This window comes from Vanellus vanellus (genome assembly GCF_965231255.1).
Source record: "Vanellus vanellus genome assembly, chromosome: 13".
NCBI lineage: Eukaryota > Metazoa > Chordata > Aves > Charadriiformes > Charadriidae > Vanellus > Vanellus vanellus.
In genome coordinates, this window is record NC_138918.1 from 1923414 (window position 1) to 1936591 (window position 13178).

The 13178-nt window shown below is 48.7% G+C and overlaps 1 protein-coding gene across 1 annotated transcript in view; it reads left to right on the forward strand.

Annotated features, from left to right (window-relative positions):
* Positions 1 to 264: 264 nt before the first annotated feature.
* SEPTIN8 (septin 8) overlaps positions 265 to 13178 on the forward strand; it is a gene marked incomplete at its 3' end in the record, with an annotated part of 46834 nt that continues 33920 nt past the window's right edge. Inside the window, exon 1 of the mRNA XM_082489668.1 lies at positions 265 to 338. Coding sequence (XP_082345794.1) covers positions 309 to 338 — 30 coding nt within the window. The 5' untranslated portion in view covers positions 265 to 308. The remainder of the gene's footprint in view (positions 339 to 13178) is intronic.

Below are 13178 nucleotides of genomic sequence, written 5' to 3' on the forward strand. Positions count from 1 at the left end.
CACCCCACCACCCCCCCCAGGGGAGGTGCGGGGACCCCCGGGGCCTCCCCCAGCTCCCCTCCCCCGGCTCCGCTCCCCTCCTGCGGCGGGAGGCGGGCGGGAGGGAAGGGGCTGACTTCAGCCCGGCCTCCCGCCCCGTCCCGCCCCCGGCCGGTGCCGGTGCCCGTCCCCCGGGCGGGCGGGCGGGCGGCGCCTGCGGCGGGCGGCGGGGAGTTTCCAGGAAGTGGCCATATTGGATCCATTCAGCCGCATCCACCCGCGGCGGGGAGAGCCGCGCTCCCGCCGCCGGAGCCGCGCCAGCCCCGGCCATGGCCGCCACCGACCTGGAGCGCTTCTCGGTGAGCAGCGGCCCCCGCTTCTCGGACGTGCGTCTCCTCGGGAAAATCACTTTTTTTTTTTTCTTTTTTTTTTTTTTTTTCCCCTTCTCGAGGGGAAAAAAAAATGAAAATATGCAGCCGGTGGTGGGGCCGGGGCAGCCGGGGGGATGCTGTCCGCGGGCAGCGGAGCCGGGGGGAGGCCGGCGGCTGTGGCGGGGGGGTGTTCGGCTGCCGGGGGGGGGGGGCGAAGCCGGTGTCCTCGGCGGGGAGAGTCCGTGCGGGAAGGTCCTGGAGGGTACGGCGGGCTGGAAGGCTCCGAGGCCCCGGTGCTCGGTCTAGTGCTGAAACCGGTATCGAAAACCTTTCGCGACCCCTCCCTGGGTGTCCGAGATGGTCACAAAGGGTGTCCGATATGCATGTGTCTGCAGGCATGGAGTACCCCGCGATGAGGGGCGGAAAGAAATGGGGTCAGACCTTCCTAAATAAGAATTGTTTACATACCAGTGGTATCCAAACACTGAAACAGCGAGTAACTTAACGGTGTGTGTATAATAACGCCAGAGACACACTGATTCAAACACGGGTAAAGCAAACCCTTGAGGCTAACTGGTCTCTGAGCCAATGTATGAAGAATGCTGTACAGCAAATATGGAGCGTGACCTGTGCACCGCCGCCTCTCTGCAGCTCACATGTTGTATAACTGCTATCGGAAGTCAATCTGGCTAAAATCTGTGTCGGCTTCAAACTATTCTTTGTCTAAGGCTTGAGTTTTTTGTTGTCCTTGGAAGGGCTGTTCTGATTAAATAGCTCGGTGATGCATCGTGCAGGCTTTCAGAGCTAAAAACAGTTTTACCACATTAAATAGCATAGCTCTCAAAAGTCAAAAATGTCTGGTGTGATATTGCTAAATAAATGGGAACAGCAGTGGTGGTTGTCTGAATTATAGGCATGCCGTTTGAGCACAAACAAGTCCCCGCTACTGTTTTCTCTGTAAACTACTTATTGCCAAGAATCTCAAACTCTGCTTCATTTTTTTGAATCCTGGCCCAAAAGTTTCCGGCTCAAGAGTGAATTTGCAAGACTGTAACTTACTTAAAACTTGCATAAAGGAAAATTGATTGAGGGCTCTTATTTAAGAAAGCAAATGCTTCTATACTCTGGGGAGAGGGGTTAAGGTAAAGCCTCAGTGGCAGGGAATGGAAACACCGTAACTGTCCCACTGCAATTCTTTCCGTGTTTGTATCATATACAAATACTTTTAATGTTTATTTGGTGTGCTTATGCAGGTTTTCACAGGTGTTACAGGAACCTAAAATATTGCTTAGCCCAGGAGAAAATTAAACTTAATCTTGCTTTCTTTGGTGTGGGTACTTGAATGCTTGGTGTGTGTGCGTCAATACTCTGTCACTTTTATTTAAAAAAAATGGGGGCGGGGTGTGTGTGTGTGTGTGTGTCCCAAAGGTGCTTGGCTCTTATTTGGGCACCAAAATGAAATGGCTGGGCTCCAACATGACTTTAGTGCCCCAGTCCATTAGGAGAAAATCTGCTTTGTGCAGAGAGCTATGGGGATCTGCAGGCCCAGTAGATCTGGTGACCTTTGCCTTTGGACTAGTTTGCCGTTTGCCTGGAACCACGGGTCTGGCAGAAGCAGGTAGGGAGAGCAGCATGTAGGGCAGAAGACTGTCCCAGCTGCTGTTTCCTTCATCCTCAGCGCATGTCTCAGCTCTGATGCTGTTCCTCCAGCAGTATCATGGAAACCTCATGATTAAGGTGTTCCAAGTTGTTCTTTCTGCAGGGTTTACAGCTTTCTTGGTGCCACTTTATATCACTGTGTCTCAGTTTCCTGGGCATAAAGTCTGGGTGGAAATAGCTCGTTACTGCCAAGAAGAGGTGATGATAAATTCATTTATTTTTATCATCTGTTTGTATCTGCAGTGGGAAGTAGTGTTGAAAAAGCCTCTGAAGGAGGTTTTTGGTATACAGTAGGTCACGCTATTCGGATTGGTGACGCTATTTATAAGCGTCCAGCTGACACTGTCATCCTGGAATGTAGTGACCCTTAGGTTTGGATGATGTGTTTTCAAAACTCCCCAGATGCATGCTTCCCTTGTACAGTCCTCCAGAAGCCTCTGTCTCCAGCACAATAAAGTTCCCTTGAAGTGCTGCTGTTGGAAACGACCAACAAAAGCAAATGAAAGGAAGCTCACCCATGGAAAGCTGCCTCTAAGGCAGCAGAATTACACCAGTGGTGCTCAAGACCGCCTTTGTTTTTGTGAATGTAGTGCTTGAGAGAGAGATTGGCTTCAGCCCCTGGAGGCTGAAGTTTTCTGCTGATCTGCCCTGAGAAAGTGGCTCACCACTGCTGCATTCAGCGCTTGGTCCGCAGACATCTGTTGTCTTCATTACAGTTACCACCAGAGTGGAAAGAAAACTGATAAAGTTTGGTTCAATTAAGAAATACTTTAATTTGTCATCAAAGCTTAAAGCTTCTCCATTGCCTGTTCTGGCCAGTGCTGAGCTAGCACATGTGATGACTGTGTGCTGGAGCAGACACTGGCAGTATTAGCAAAGATGTTGGTATGTTGAGCGGGAAACAGCGCAACCACCACGTGCAAGCGGAAGCCAGAAAGTGCATAAAATGCAGCAGGGAAATGCAGAAGCTCAGGAGAAGGCTAGAAAAGCTGGAAGGAGAAGAAGTGATGGAGAAGCGACTGGAGATGCGTAGGAGAGTAAATGGGATGAGATGTGAGACTGAGACTGTAAGACTGTTTTGCTTTTGAGAAGCTTTTTCAACCCCCCAAATCTGTTGCTTTCTCTCTTTTTAAATAAAACCTAGTGACCTCCCGAAATGCTGTCACTTAGCGATCTGCATTAACCCCTTGTCTGATTTGGAGGTGTGAAGACTGTCGCTTGGTCTCTAAACTAGGCAGCTGCATGCTCTCGGACACGTGCACATGAGGAGGAGCGGGTGTCCTCAGCCTTAACTTTAGGCTGAGATAAGAATTTGTTATGCTCTAAATTCTGAAAATGTCATGGCTGATTGCTTTGAGTGCATACTGTGACATTGTGCACAGACAAGGGATTTGTGAACAGTGAGGCCGGGGAAGAGGGCACTGGATGAATGCATGGAGCTGTGTGTGAGGTGTGGTTGTGGGGCGGCTGTCTACGTGCAGTCCTGAGAAGATGCCCCTCCATGTCAGTGATTGATAGCTAGGCTTTTACTAAATTAACGCCCCTTAGAAGATCTTGGTAGAAAACCCACAACTTTATACAGAGGAAAGCTGAACATCATCTTCCTCACTGGAAAGAGACAATGTGAAAGTGACACTGGAAAGTGAACTGCGGGGAGGTCTGGCTAATTTAGTATCTTTGTGTGAGTGTTACCTGTTTACACACCGCTGCCTTCTTGTGACCTGGTCCCAGCTCTGTGGGAGGAGAGGGACCTTTGAACGGTGCCTGTTCCTGCCATAACCTCCTGGGTTGTGATAAACTTCATGCATTTCTGCTGCTGCCGTTTTCTCTAAGCTCGTGTTTTCTCTTATTGACTGCACAGCTTAAACCTGCTCCTCCGTGTGAGGGGGCCAGAGATGGGACAGAGATTAGACCATGAGAGATGGGCATGAGGAGTGGGCTGAGAACAGATCTGCGTGCCGTGGCTAGGGCAGAGCAGTTGCCAGAAGGTTTAATCACTGCAAGTCCTAAGCGTAGACTTATATTTTCTTTTAATCAAACTCTTAAGGAAAATGTTTCCATGGCTCAATTCCAGTGGAAACTGGGGTTTGTTTGGATTCGGACATTCCTCCTGCCCTGTTTTTTGCCCAGCCAGCAGCACCATTTGGAAGTTCCAGGGTTAAATTTCCATGTCTGTTTTTGTCGTTCAATTATTTTACCTTTAGCCTGGAAAAACTCAAGTGATCCCCCATGCAGCGTGGAACAGAAGTGACAGATTTTTCTCCAAGCTGGTAACATGCACCAGGAAGAGGGCCCAGCGGGAGCATCCCTTTCCCTCCCTGCCCTGGCCAGCTCTTCTGCCTGTAGTGTATGCTTTTTTTTGGGAAGGAGGGATGGGGAAAATGGTCTTCCACTGGAGGAGACAAATTGGTGGTTGCCTCTCCAAGCCCTGCAATCCCTCCCCGGGAGGCTCGCCTGTGCTTATACAGGAAGCTAGCTCTGACTGTTTCAACCGCAGGACCAATTAGCTCAACCACAGTCCATCGTAGTTAAACACTTATTTTGAATGTATGCACTGGGAACAAATGTTGCCCAGAAAAAGATTTTTCTGGGGTTTGATTTTGTGTGGGTTTTTTTTTTTTTTTTTCCCTTCCCCGCTGCGGTGCTGTTGCTGTCAGTGAATCCGGAGCATCTCTTCCTCTTGCAGCAGAGATGCAACATGTTGTTCTGCGTGGGAGCTCCAGAGCTGCTCTTAACCGCTTGTAATCACAGCGAGCGCCCAGGCAGTGGGTGGAAGGACGTGAGCTGGCAAATGCTGAAGCCGTGTGTGCCCTCTGCATCGGCAAAACAAATGAAAGCCTAAAGAATAACTCTCTTTCAGGAGGCCGGCATGGTGTCAGGACTCGTCGTCAGTGCTGTGGTGGCAGCTGTCAGCCAGTCTCCAGCGTTGCTGGAAGGCCAAAAGCTCCCTAAATATTATCTTCTGTAGCAGAATACCAATGCTGTCGCCAGCTGCAGGGAGAGACGCAGCCCTGTCTCCGAGTGCCCCCGCTGTCCCCAGTCCCGTCGTCTCGAGGCACCACCGTGCAGAGGGAGTGCGCTGGGGCTGGGCTGTTTGTCTGTCTGCAGGAGCAATGGTCATGCTCGTCTCCTTTCCTTCTCGTGCTCCGTTGGCTCAGAGGTTGGGAGGGGAAGAAATGGCACGGTGCTGAATTGGCTTTTCCTAGGTTGTGCAATTAAGAGGAGGAATTTGGGCGGCCGTGGGACTGAGGGAGACGTGTAGGGCGTGGGTGCGCTGTTTCCACCCCGCCTTTGTGGGGTAGGGGCACATTTATGTGATTAACTTGGATTATTCAGAACGTGTCCTGGGCACATTTCAGGCTGTGGATGGGAGAAGCTGTCCTGCTTGTTTCAGATTAGCTGCAACCCTTAGAAATAATGTTGTCCTGTCCCATATTTGTGCTTTGATGAGGTGGGGCCTGTGTGTTCATGCACAGCCTGCTTGTTTCTCCCCTTCCTCACCTCTGTGTAGCTGAAGCGAGCTCTGGGTTTATACCTGAAGCTTTTACATTTGTATTCATGTATCGTAAAAGTGTCAAGTGGGTAGGAGAACCCATCTCTGCTCCTAGAGCAGCTCAAGCAAGGAAAAAGAAATCCTGAAGGTGCTGCTTCTCCTCTATCCCAGCCACATGCTTTACTTCCAGAACCTTGTCTCTGGTATAAGCCGCTGTGCTCACCTCCAACTTGTGACGTGTGGATGCGAAAGGTGGAGCCAGACAGGGAATCTGCACCCTCCAAAATGGGGTGACAGTGGAGGCTTTCAGAGGGCTGGTGGAGAACAGCATCAGTGAGAACTGCAGGCTTCTCGGATACATCCCTAGTCGCTGGTCTGGGCTTGTGGGCTGACCAGTGGATGGGGTCAGGGTTGTGGAGGCACCACTTTGTTTAGATGTTCAGATTCCTTTGTGAAGCCAAAAAGCGTCCGTCTCCCACACACATGAGATTCCAGAGATGTCAGACAGCTAGAGAGAGGTTCCCATGGAGCACCCTGCCTCAGGGCGCTTGCCCTCTCTGGCTCGAACAGCCTCAAAACTGGATTGTTGCAAGGAGCTGCGGAGCGGGAGAGCCTGGGCTGGATTTCCATCGAGGGACTTGAGGCTGTTCCCGTCCTCTCCTCACTGCTGCGTGAGGTGCTGCGATGAGTCTGTGCCACTACTGCATTACGTGTGCGAGGAAGCATGCAGGGAATGCATCCAGAGTCCTCCACAGGCACCGAGCGTTTCGGCTGGTTCTTGCTGTAACGGAGAGGCAGGACACATCCCTCGGCTCCTGCTCGGCTGAGTTCATGTCTGCCTGCAAAGGACTGTACAGGCATGTCTTCAACTCTGGGCTGCCGTGAAGCATGTTCCCAGAGCTCACGGTGTTCACGCTGGAAAATCGAACCTTCCCGCAGCAGCAGCCAAGGGTGCTCAGGTCGGTTTCTGGGAGAGGAGACCAACTGTGCGGTGTTAAATAGCATATATATTCCTGCAGGTGCCCAGTGCACGTGGGACGGCACTGCGATCGCAGGGCAGCTCGGGTCAGAGGGACATTGCTGGGTCTCTGGTCCAGACCCTGCTTACACAGGGCTGCTCTGGGCCTTGGTTCCTAATCCAAGTTGATCCTGGCTTTCAGCTCTGCCACAGTAAAAGGTTGCCTGAAAAAGGGCTGCCAGAGCCGGCGCCTCCCCGGAATGCTCTCCTTTCCTTATCTTCAGCAGCAAAGATGTTTCCAGCTCGTATTGGTGAATATAGGTTTATTTTGTAGTTTCATACAGAGTTATTAGCCCTTTCAGCTGATCTTTTTGCTTTGCTTTTTGCTTTTTTTTTCAGACAGAGGTTTTCTTTTCTTTTTTCCGTTGCCTTGAGTCTTCAGATTAAAGGTATTCTGCGCTAATACACTTTGGGGCTTTCTGGAGGCATGTGTTAATAGGATATATAGCAGTCAGCTTATTAGCATGATGACTCTGGTTTAGCTCTTGGAGCTGAGTGGCTGTGATATGTAAAACTTCTCTTTCTGGTGCCTTTCAGGCAGTATCGGAAGGAGACTTGTCCAGTAGCTGGAAGTGCTGTTTGTGGAGATGCTGCGAGATGGTTGCATAAGGCAAATGGGGGGAAAAGCGTACAGTGGTGATCAAAACTCTTGGGTTCCCATTATATCTCTGTTCCCTTGTCTAAAAATATACTGAATAATAGTATTTATTGTAATCGGGCAATAAATTCTGGAAACGTATGTGGGAATTAGCTATGTTTATTTTAAGTGGTAACTAAAACAAATAATCTTGGTGGCTGATAGCCAGCGTGGCTTGTTCGGCATGATGGGGATCCAGATCCGTTTTCCCTCTTTGACGATGTTTCTTTTAAACTGCCCCAAGCTTTCTCCATGCCACTCCTTAGGGGTGGGCACTCAGTTTCTCTCTTGGCTTTGTCCCATGGCCATTTGTATGTGCCAGGTGTCTCCTCCTCATCCTTGTGGTAGGATGGTGGGGAAGGGAAGAGGTCCTGCTGGTCAGATCAGTTGAGTGCAAGCTGGGAACGCATCTGCTGCCTTGGGTGAACTTGGGAAAGTCTCTTACTAGATAAGGTGATAAGATTAGTCTCTTGTCGGGGTAAATTGCAAAATTCCATTAAATTAAAAGCCTCAGCACCTTCTGAATAAATAATTTTGAAAAGAAGTGAACTGGGGTAGTCTGGTGTGTTCTTGTTTATCTATGGTTTGGGTTCTCTTTAAACAGACTGAAGGAAAAGTTATGTTTGTGTTTTGGACTTTGCTTTCTTGGTTTTGAATAGCTCATGGGGGATGGAATTCTCCGGCTGACAAAAAGCTGAACTTTCTCATCCTTTAAGGTCATTTTGAAGGAAATGTCTCTCATTTTTGGTTCCATAGTTTTCTCTGCTTTAACCAACTTTCCTTATTCTCAAAGGCAACATTCACGTTTGCAAAACATTGTGTGCATAATACCCGGCAAATCCCATTTTGCTCCTTGATAAACTCTCATCCAGTGCTTGTGATAGGGACAAAATGCATGTTTAATCCTTTCTTAATTAAGAAGGACCTCGCAATTAATTAATTTGGCTTCATAAATGTTATAGGGAAATAGGTAAATAACAACTTAAGGAAAGGAAGCATGTGGGAATTTTGCTTTTAGTGTAAAAAGCCAGAGAGGAATTTAAGCCAGAAACAGTCAGTTTGTTTGCAAAAAATTAAAACTGATGTTGCATTCACAGGTTGTGAGTATCATCTTGGATGTATGTCGTCTAAGAAAGGATGAGAAGCTTTACTCTCCCTTCAAACTCAGCTCTGAAAGTCAGCAAAAACTGGTGTTTTCAGCTTGTGCCAATTCATTTGATTCTGTAGATTTGTGTAGGATTTTTATTTTATGTTTTGGTGGGGGGTTTTGGGTGGTGTGTGTTTTGGTTTTTTTTTTTGGTTTTTTTTGTTTGTTTGTTTGTTTTTTTTAAGGAGGAAAGGCTGCTGAGACTGAAGCAAAGCTGAAGGCAGTGCCTGCCATTCAGCTGTTTGCTTGCACATGTTAAAGTGAACAGGCTGGTGCAGAAGGGGAATATGTTGAGTGTGCAGATCCTTGCTGCTGGGAATGCTCAGCGTCCGGCGTGTTGCTGGGATATCAGCACAAGGTGTGCCGCAGGAATCAAAACACTGTTTTGGCACCAGGAGCTTGGATACAGGAAAGCAGTTAAGGAGTTTGCCTAAGGAGTTGCTCCCTTAAAAGGAGTTTTGCTTTCTCGCTCGAATCCCTGTCCACCTTCTTACGGATAGGTGACTACAGTGCGTGTTCAGCACGCCGGATTTTTACAGGTGTGTAGCACAGTGTTTTCTTCCCCAAGACTAGCCGGGGGCGTATGGGACATTGTGAAACATTGATACTGGACCAGTGATTATTTTTTTTATTATTATTTTTATTTTGCCAAATGCTGAGCATTGCTCTTTGCAATGCTCTCACTGGTCTCAAGGTTTATGAATAGCTTTTAAAAATGGGTCCAAAAGCTTACAAGAAAGGCATCACTTCAGGCAACGTAACCTTTAGTTAGCCCTACAGGAGAGAACCTCGGCTTTTGAGTCGTCTTGCCTCTGTAATGTAGAGTGGCTTTCATTCTTATTTGGCATGTCTTGGTGGTGACTCCATATCTGATTTCTTCAGTGATGTTTTTGCCTGCCTGGAGTGCAGCTGGGAGCCGGGAGGGATATGAATAAAAGCTTGAGTGTCTGGGAAAATTCTTGGCATTCTTAGGAGAGCGGTTTAAAGGGGGGCTGGGAATTGTGTGGGTTTTTTTTTTAGCATGAGGTTTTTTACTGGGGGAGACTGCAGTGTGGGCTGGGAGCTTGTTGTAAGCATGAGGCAACTGGAGATGACTGGCTGAAATGTGGAAAACTGGCTGAAGTGTTGGAAAAGAGAAGGAAGTGAAGGCCACTGGGGCTTTTCTCTGACATTGCTGGAGGGAAGAGCAGTGTTAGGCATCGCAGTGTCACTGTTTACAGCTCTTTAGGGCTGCCACAGTGGGGAAGACACTGATACCCTCCCTGCACAGGCATAGTGAAAGCAGAGTTGCTCACAGCATCTGAGATGTGTCCTGTTTCTGGCTGGGTACCACCACCAGAGTGGACCGGAGTGAGAGGTAGTAGAGAAGCTGGAGCGCAGCAGGTTGCTATTGTAAGACAAATGGTAAATCAGCATAAACCCCACATCTAAAACGATCTCTGTAGGGTTTGGGGTTTTTTTCTTCCATTCTTCTTCCCCCAGCCTGTTATTAAGTGCTCCACAATGGGGATCTGGAATTTTGAGCACATGCTTGAGATTAACTGAAAACCTTCAGAGTTGCGTATGTGCTTGCACTTTGCAAATCTGTTTGAGATTAGGTGGCATTTAGGTGCGACAACTTTAGCCTGAGAGGTGCCAAGATCTCCACTGTTCAGCCCCAGCTGAAAGTGGGCTTCCTTTCATCTCCAGGACCAACGGCACCTACGAGGTCATGCATACCGTGCCTAAGCACTCTGCCAAGACCTACTATGCTCAGCATCCTCTGACTGTTGTTAGACAATGTCAAATCTGGTCTCATTACTCTTCTTGGGCCACCTCTTTCTGCTTAATAGGCTGCAAAGTGCAAGTTCATTCATTGATGCTGTAATAGGTCTAATAGTCCTTAGCCTGTGACTACAAGAAGATAATATTTTGATGCATGGCAGTGTCTATTTGGAATGTTGCTAGCACCATAGAGGTGCTTTTCAAACGTCAGGTGTGGTGCTGCTGTGGCTATACCTCAGCTGCTGAGCTTGGTGAAAGAAATGTTTTCTTCGTGGAAACTTCAGTCTATACTTGCTGCTGTTTCTTTGCAAATGTCAAGTGGCGTTTGTTGAGCCGGTATTCAGAGATGGGGCAGGATCTCCCGAGAGAGGTGATTTGCCAGATTTTTTCTGCATTGATCCAGAAACTGGGCCAAGTCCCAGGGAGTGCCTGCTTGGACAAAGAAGCTGAATTTGGCTTCCAACACTGTTTGCCCACAGGTCTCTAGGCAAGTACTCAACTGCTCCGTGACTCAGTTTACTTGTGAAATGACAGCAATACTACCAGCGCCTCTGCAAGGAGTCTTGCAGGGACATGTGTTTTGGGGAGGTCCCCTCAGCATCACACAGTTGTAGGGTCCCTGCGTGTGCTGGACCCTGCAGCAGACCTCTCTGTTCCGTGGGTTTGTGGGCAGTTTGCCTTGCCCTGCTGCCTGAACTGCCTGGGCTGCCAGGGGCAGGCAATGCCGGCAGCGTGGCTGCTCGGGGTGCCAGCCTGCGCGAGCCTGTACGTGCGACCAGCTTGCTCCGCTTGGATTTAATAAACAGCCAGATGTCATTCAGTCCTTTCTCTGCTCAGTTGCAAATGAGACTCCCTGCATCAGGACCGAACAATTTCCTGATTCCATGCATTTCCATTCAGGAGACAAGGGAATAGCATCCTACAAACCCCATTGGTATACATATTAATTTCTGTTGCACGCCCTGTTGTGGTGGTGGATTGTGGACGGGGACTGAAGAAGGTGAAGTCATTGGTTTGTGACTAACAGCAGTCCCCAGCTGTGCCGGGTGCCGAGCCGGCCCCTGCGGAGCGATGACCGCTCCGTCCCGCCATGGGAGCGCTGCCAAAGGTGCCGCAGCCGTGCGGAGTGGGGCCCGTGGGAGCTTTCCCTGCTCTTCCTCTTGCTGGTCTCTGAATCATGCTGATCGGGGAGCTGCAATCTGTCTGCTACTGCTGTTTTATCTTTCTGTTTTGATTTGATTGTAAATTGGAAGGGAGAGGATCTGTCTGTGCTCTGCACTTTGCCGGGGGCCTGGCACGCCGATCCGCAGCTCCGCGTCTGTGTGCATTACCGCAGTGTGAAACGATGCACCCATGGGTATACCCGGTGCTGTAGAGCTACTGCGAGGCGTTGGTGTGTGGGTAACGGACTGTACCCAGGTTGGAGGGGGACCTATGCTGTAAAGTCCTGCAGGATTTGGTATTACTTAAGGTCAAGATGTCATCCCGGATTGAGGAAGTTATAAACAAAAGGGTGCCTCAGTAGCGGGAACTGAAGCGCTATGCAAAAGTGCTGCGCAGATGTTGTGTTGTTGCCTCTTGCTATTTTACAAGTGTGTGTGTAAGACATAAATGGCGAAAACCCAGGAAGAGAGGGACCTGCAATACCGCTGCCTGTGAGCTCTTGGAACGAGAAAGCTCTCATCTGAATGGCTGTGCCTCTCCGCTGTGCGCGAGCTTGGCGTTTGGGGAGCTGCAGCCTGGCCACAGCTCGGGGAGACCCCAGGTTCACGTTGCAAAGCCCACGGAGGTGCCGGAGGGAGCATTTGGGAGCAGTGGATACCTTTGGGTTGAAGGTCGTTGCTCAAGTGTAAGCCCTTTTCATTTAGCAGAAAGGCCTGAGTTTCTCCTCCTTTTTCCCTGTAGGCCTTTGCTGTTTTGCCTTGGAACATGTCAGCTGTTCGCCTTTCTCAGTCATGTTTTGTTGGGCTGTAGAAATGGGAAAAGGCATTTTGGGTACAAAAAAAGTGCTGTGCTGTCCCTCAGGGTATAAAACCAGGAGTCTTCACTCAGGTCATGGTTTAGCTGATAAATGGCTAAACCATGTGATTTTCGTTTTTTCGCTTGTGGTTTTGCAGCGTGTATTCACAAGTTGCATGTATGCTGATAAGTCTGCTGTAGCAGGACCCAAGATTTACATTATGACTCCCATCATGCCAAGTTCTTTTAAAAAAAAAAAAAAAGAACCCAAACAAGCATCATTTAAAAAAATAAATATCACCATTTATGATTGTGGTGTTTAATTACACTTTTGTTTACCCATATGTTTTCACCTGCTTTGTACATGAAAACAAAACCGAAGGTTGTCTCAAGCAGAAAACACAAGCATATCTGACCAAAGAGCATTTCTTGTTGAGATTAATTGAAAGATGATATATTTTTTCTTGTCTTTTTTTTTATTTTAACCAACTGATGTCAGAATGGTCTTTTATATGCAAGTCCAAGTCAGTTCATACTGCTCCTGGTATGAAAGGAAGGAGAACAGGGGCAGCCCATCTAAAAGCGGGGTGAGCAACTCTGCTCCGCACCAGGAGCCCCAGCTAGGAAAACTGTGCAGTTGAGGAGCGGCTGAATGTGGAGCTCATCTTCTCGCTGATGACATCCCCCATGGGTTGTGCAGGCAGCGATAAAGCCACTTTTCCTGGGAGAAGTTGCTGAAAAATGTAATGACGCAAAGTGAAACATGCTAATTTGAAGGTGAAGCATGAAGAGACTGGAAGAAGAGAAACTGTGACCAGATTTTTGTTTTTTAAAGGATCGTAGGCACACTGCACGATGCTCTAGCCTGTGCCACTTCTCCTCATGGGTTTCTTTATTCCCTCCATCTACTAGGAAGAGCATAGTTAATACTTGAATACTGTGTTGACCCTCTTATAGGGATCTGGATTTACTCTTTCTGACTGTGTTTCTCTGCCTTTTCTTGTCTCACTCGCAATAAAGGTCCAAATAACATATTATCTTCTGCAGATGTGGTTTGTGGCCAGCTGCCTGCAGCGTTGCTGCCCATGCCCACAGCGATACTGCCCCATGCTTCCTCCCAGCCCCGTGGTCCCACTGCATGGCACGGCTCT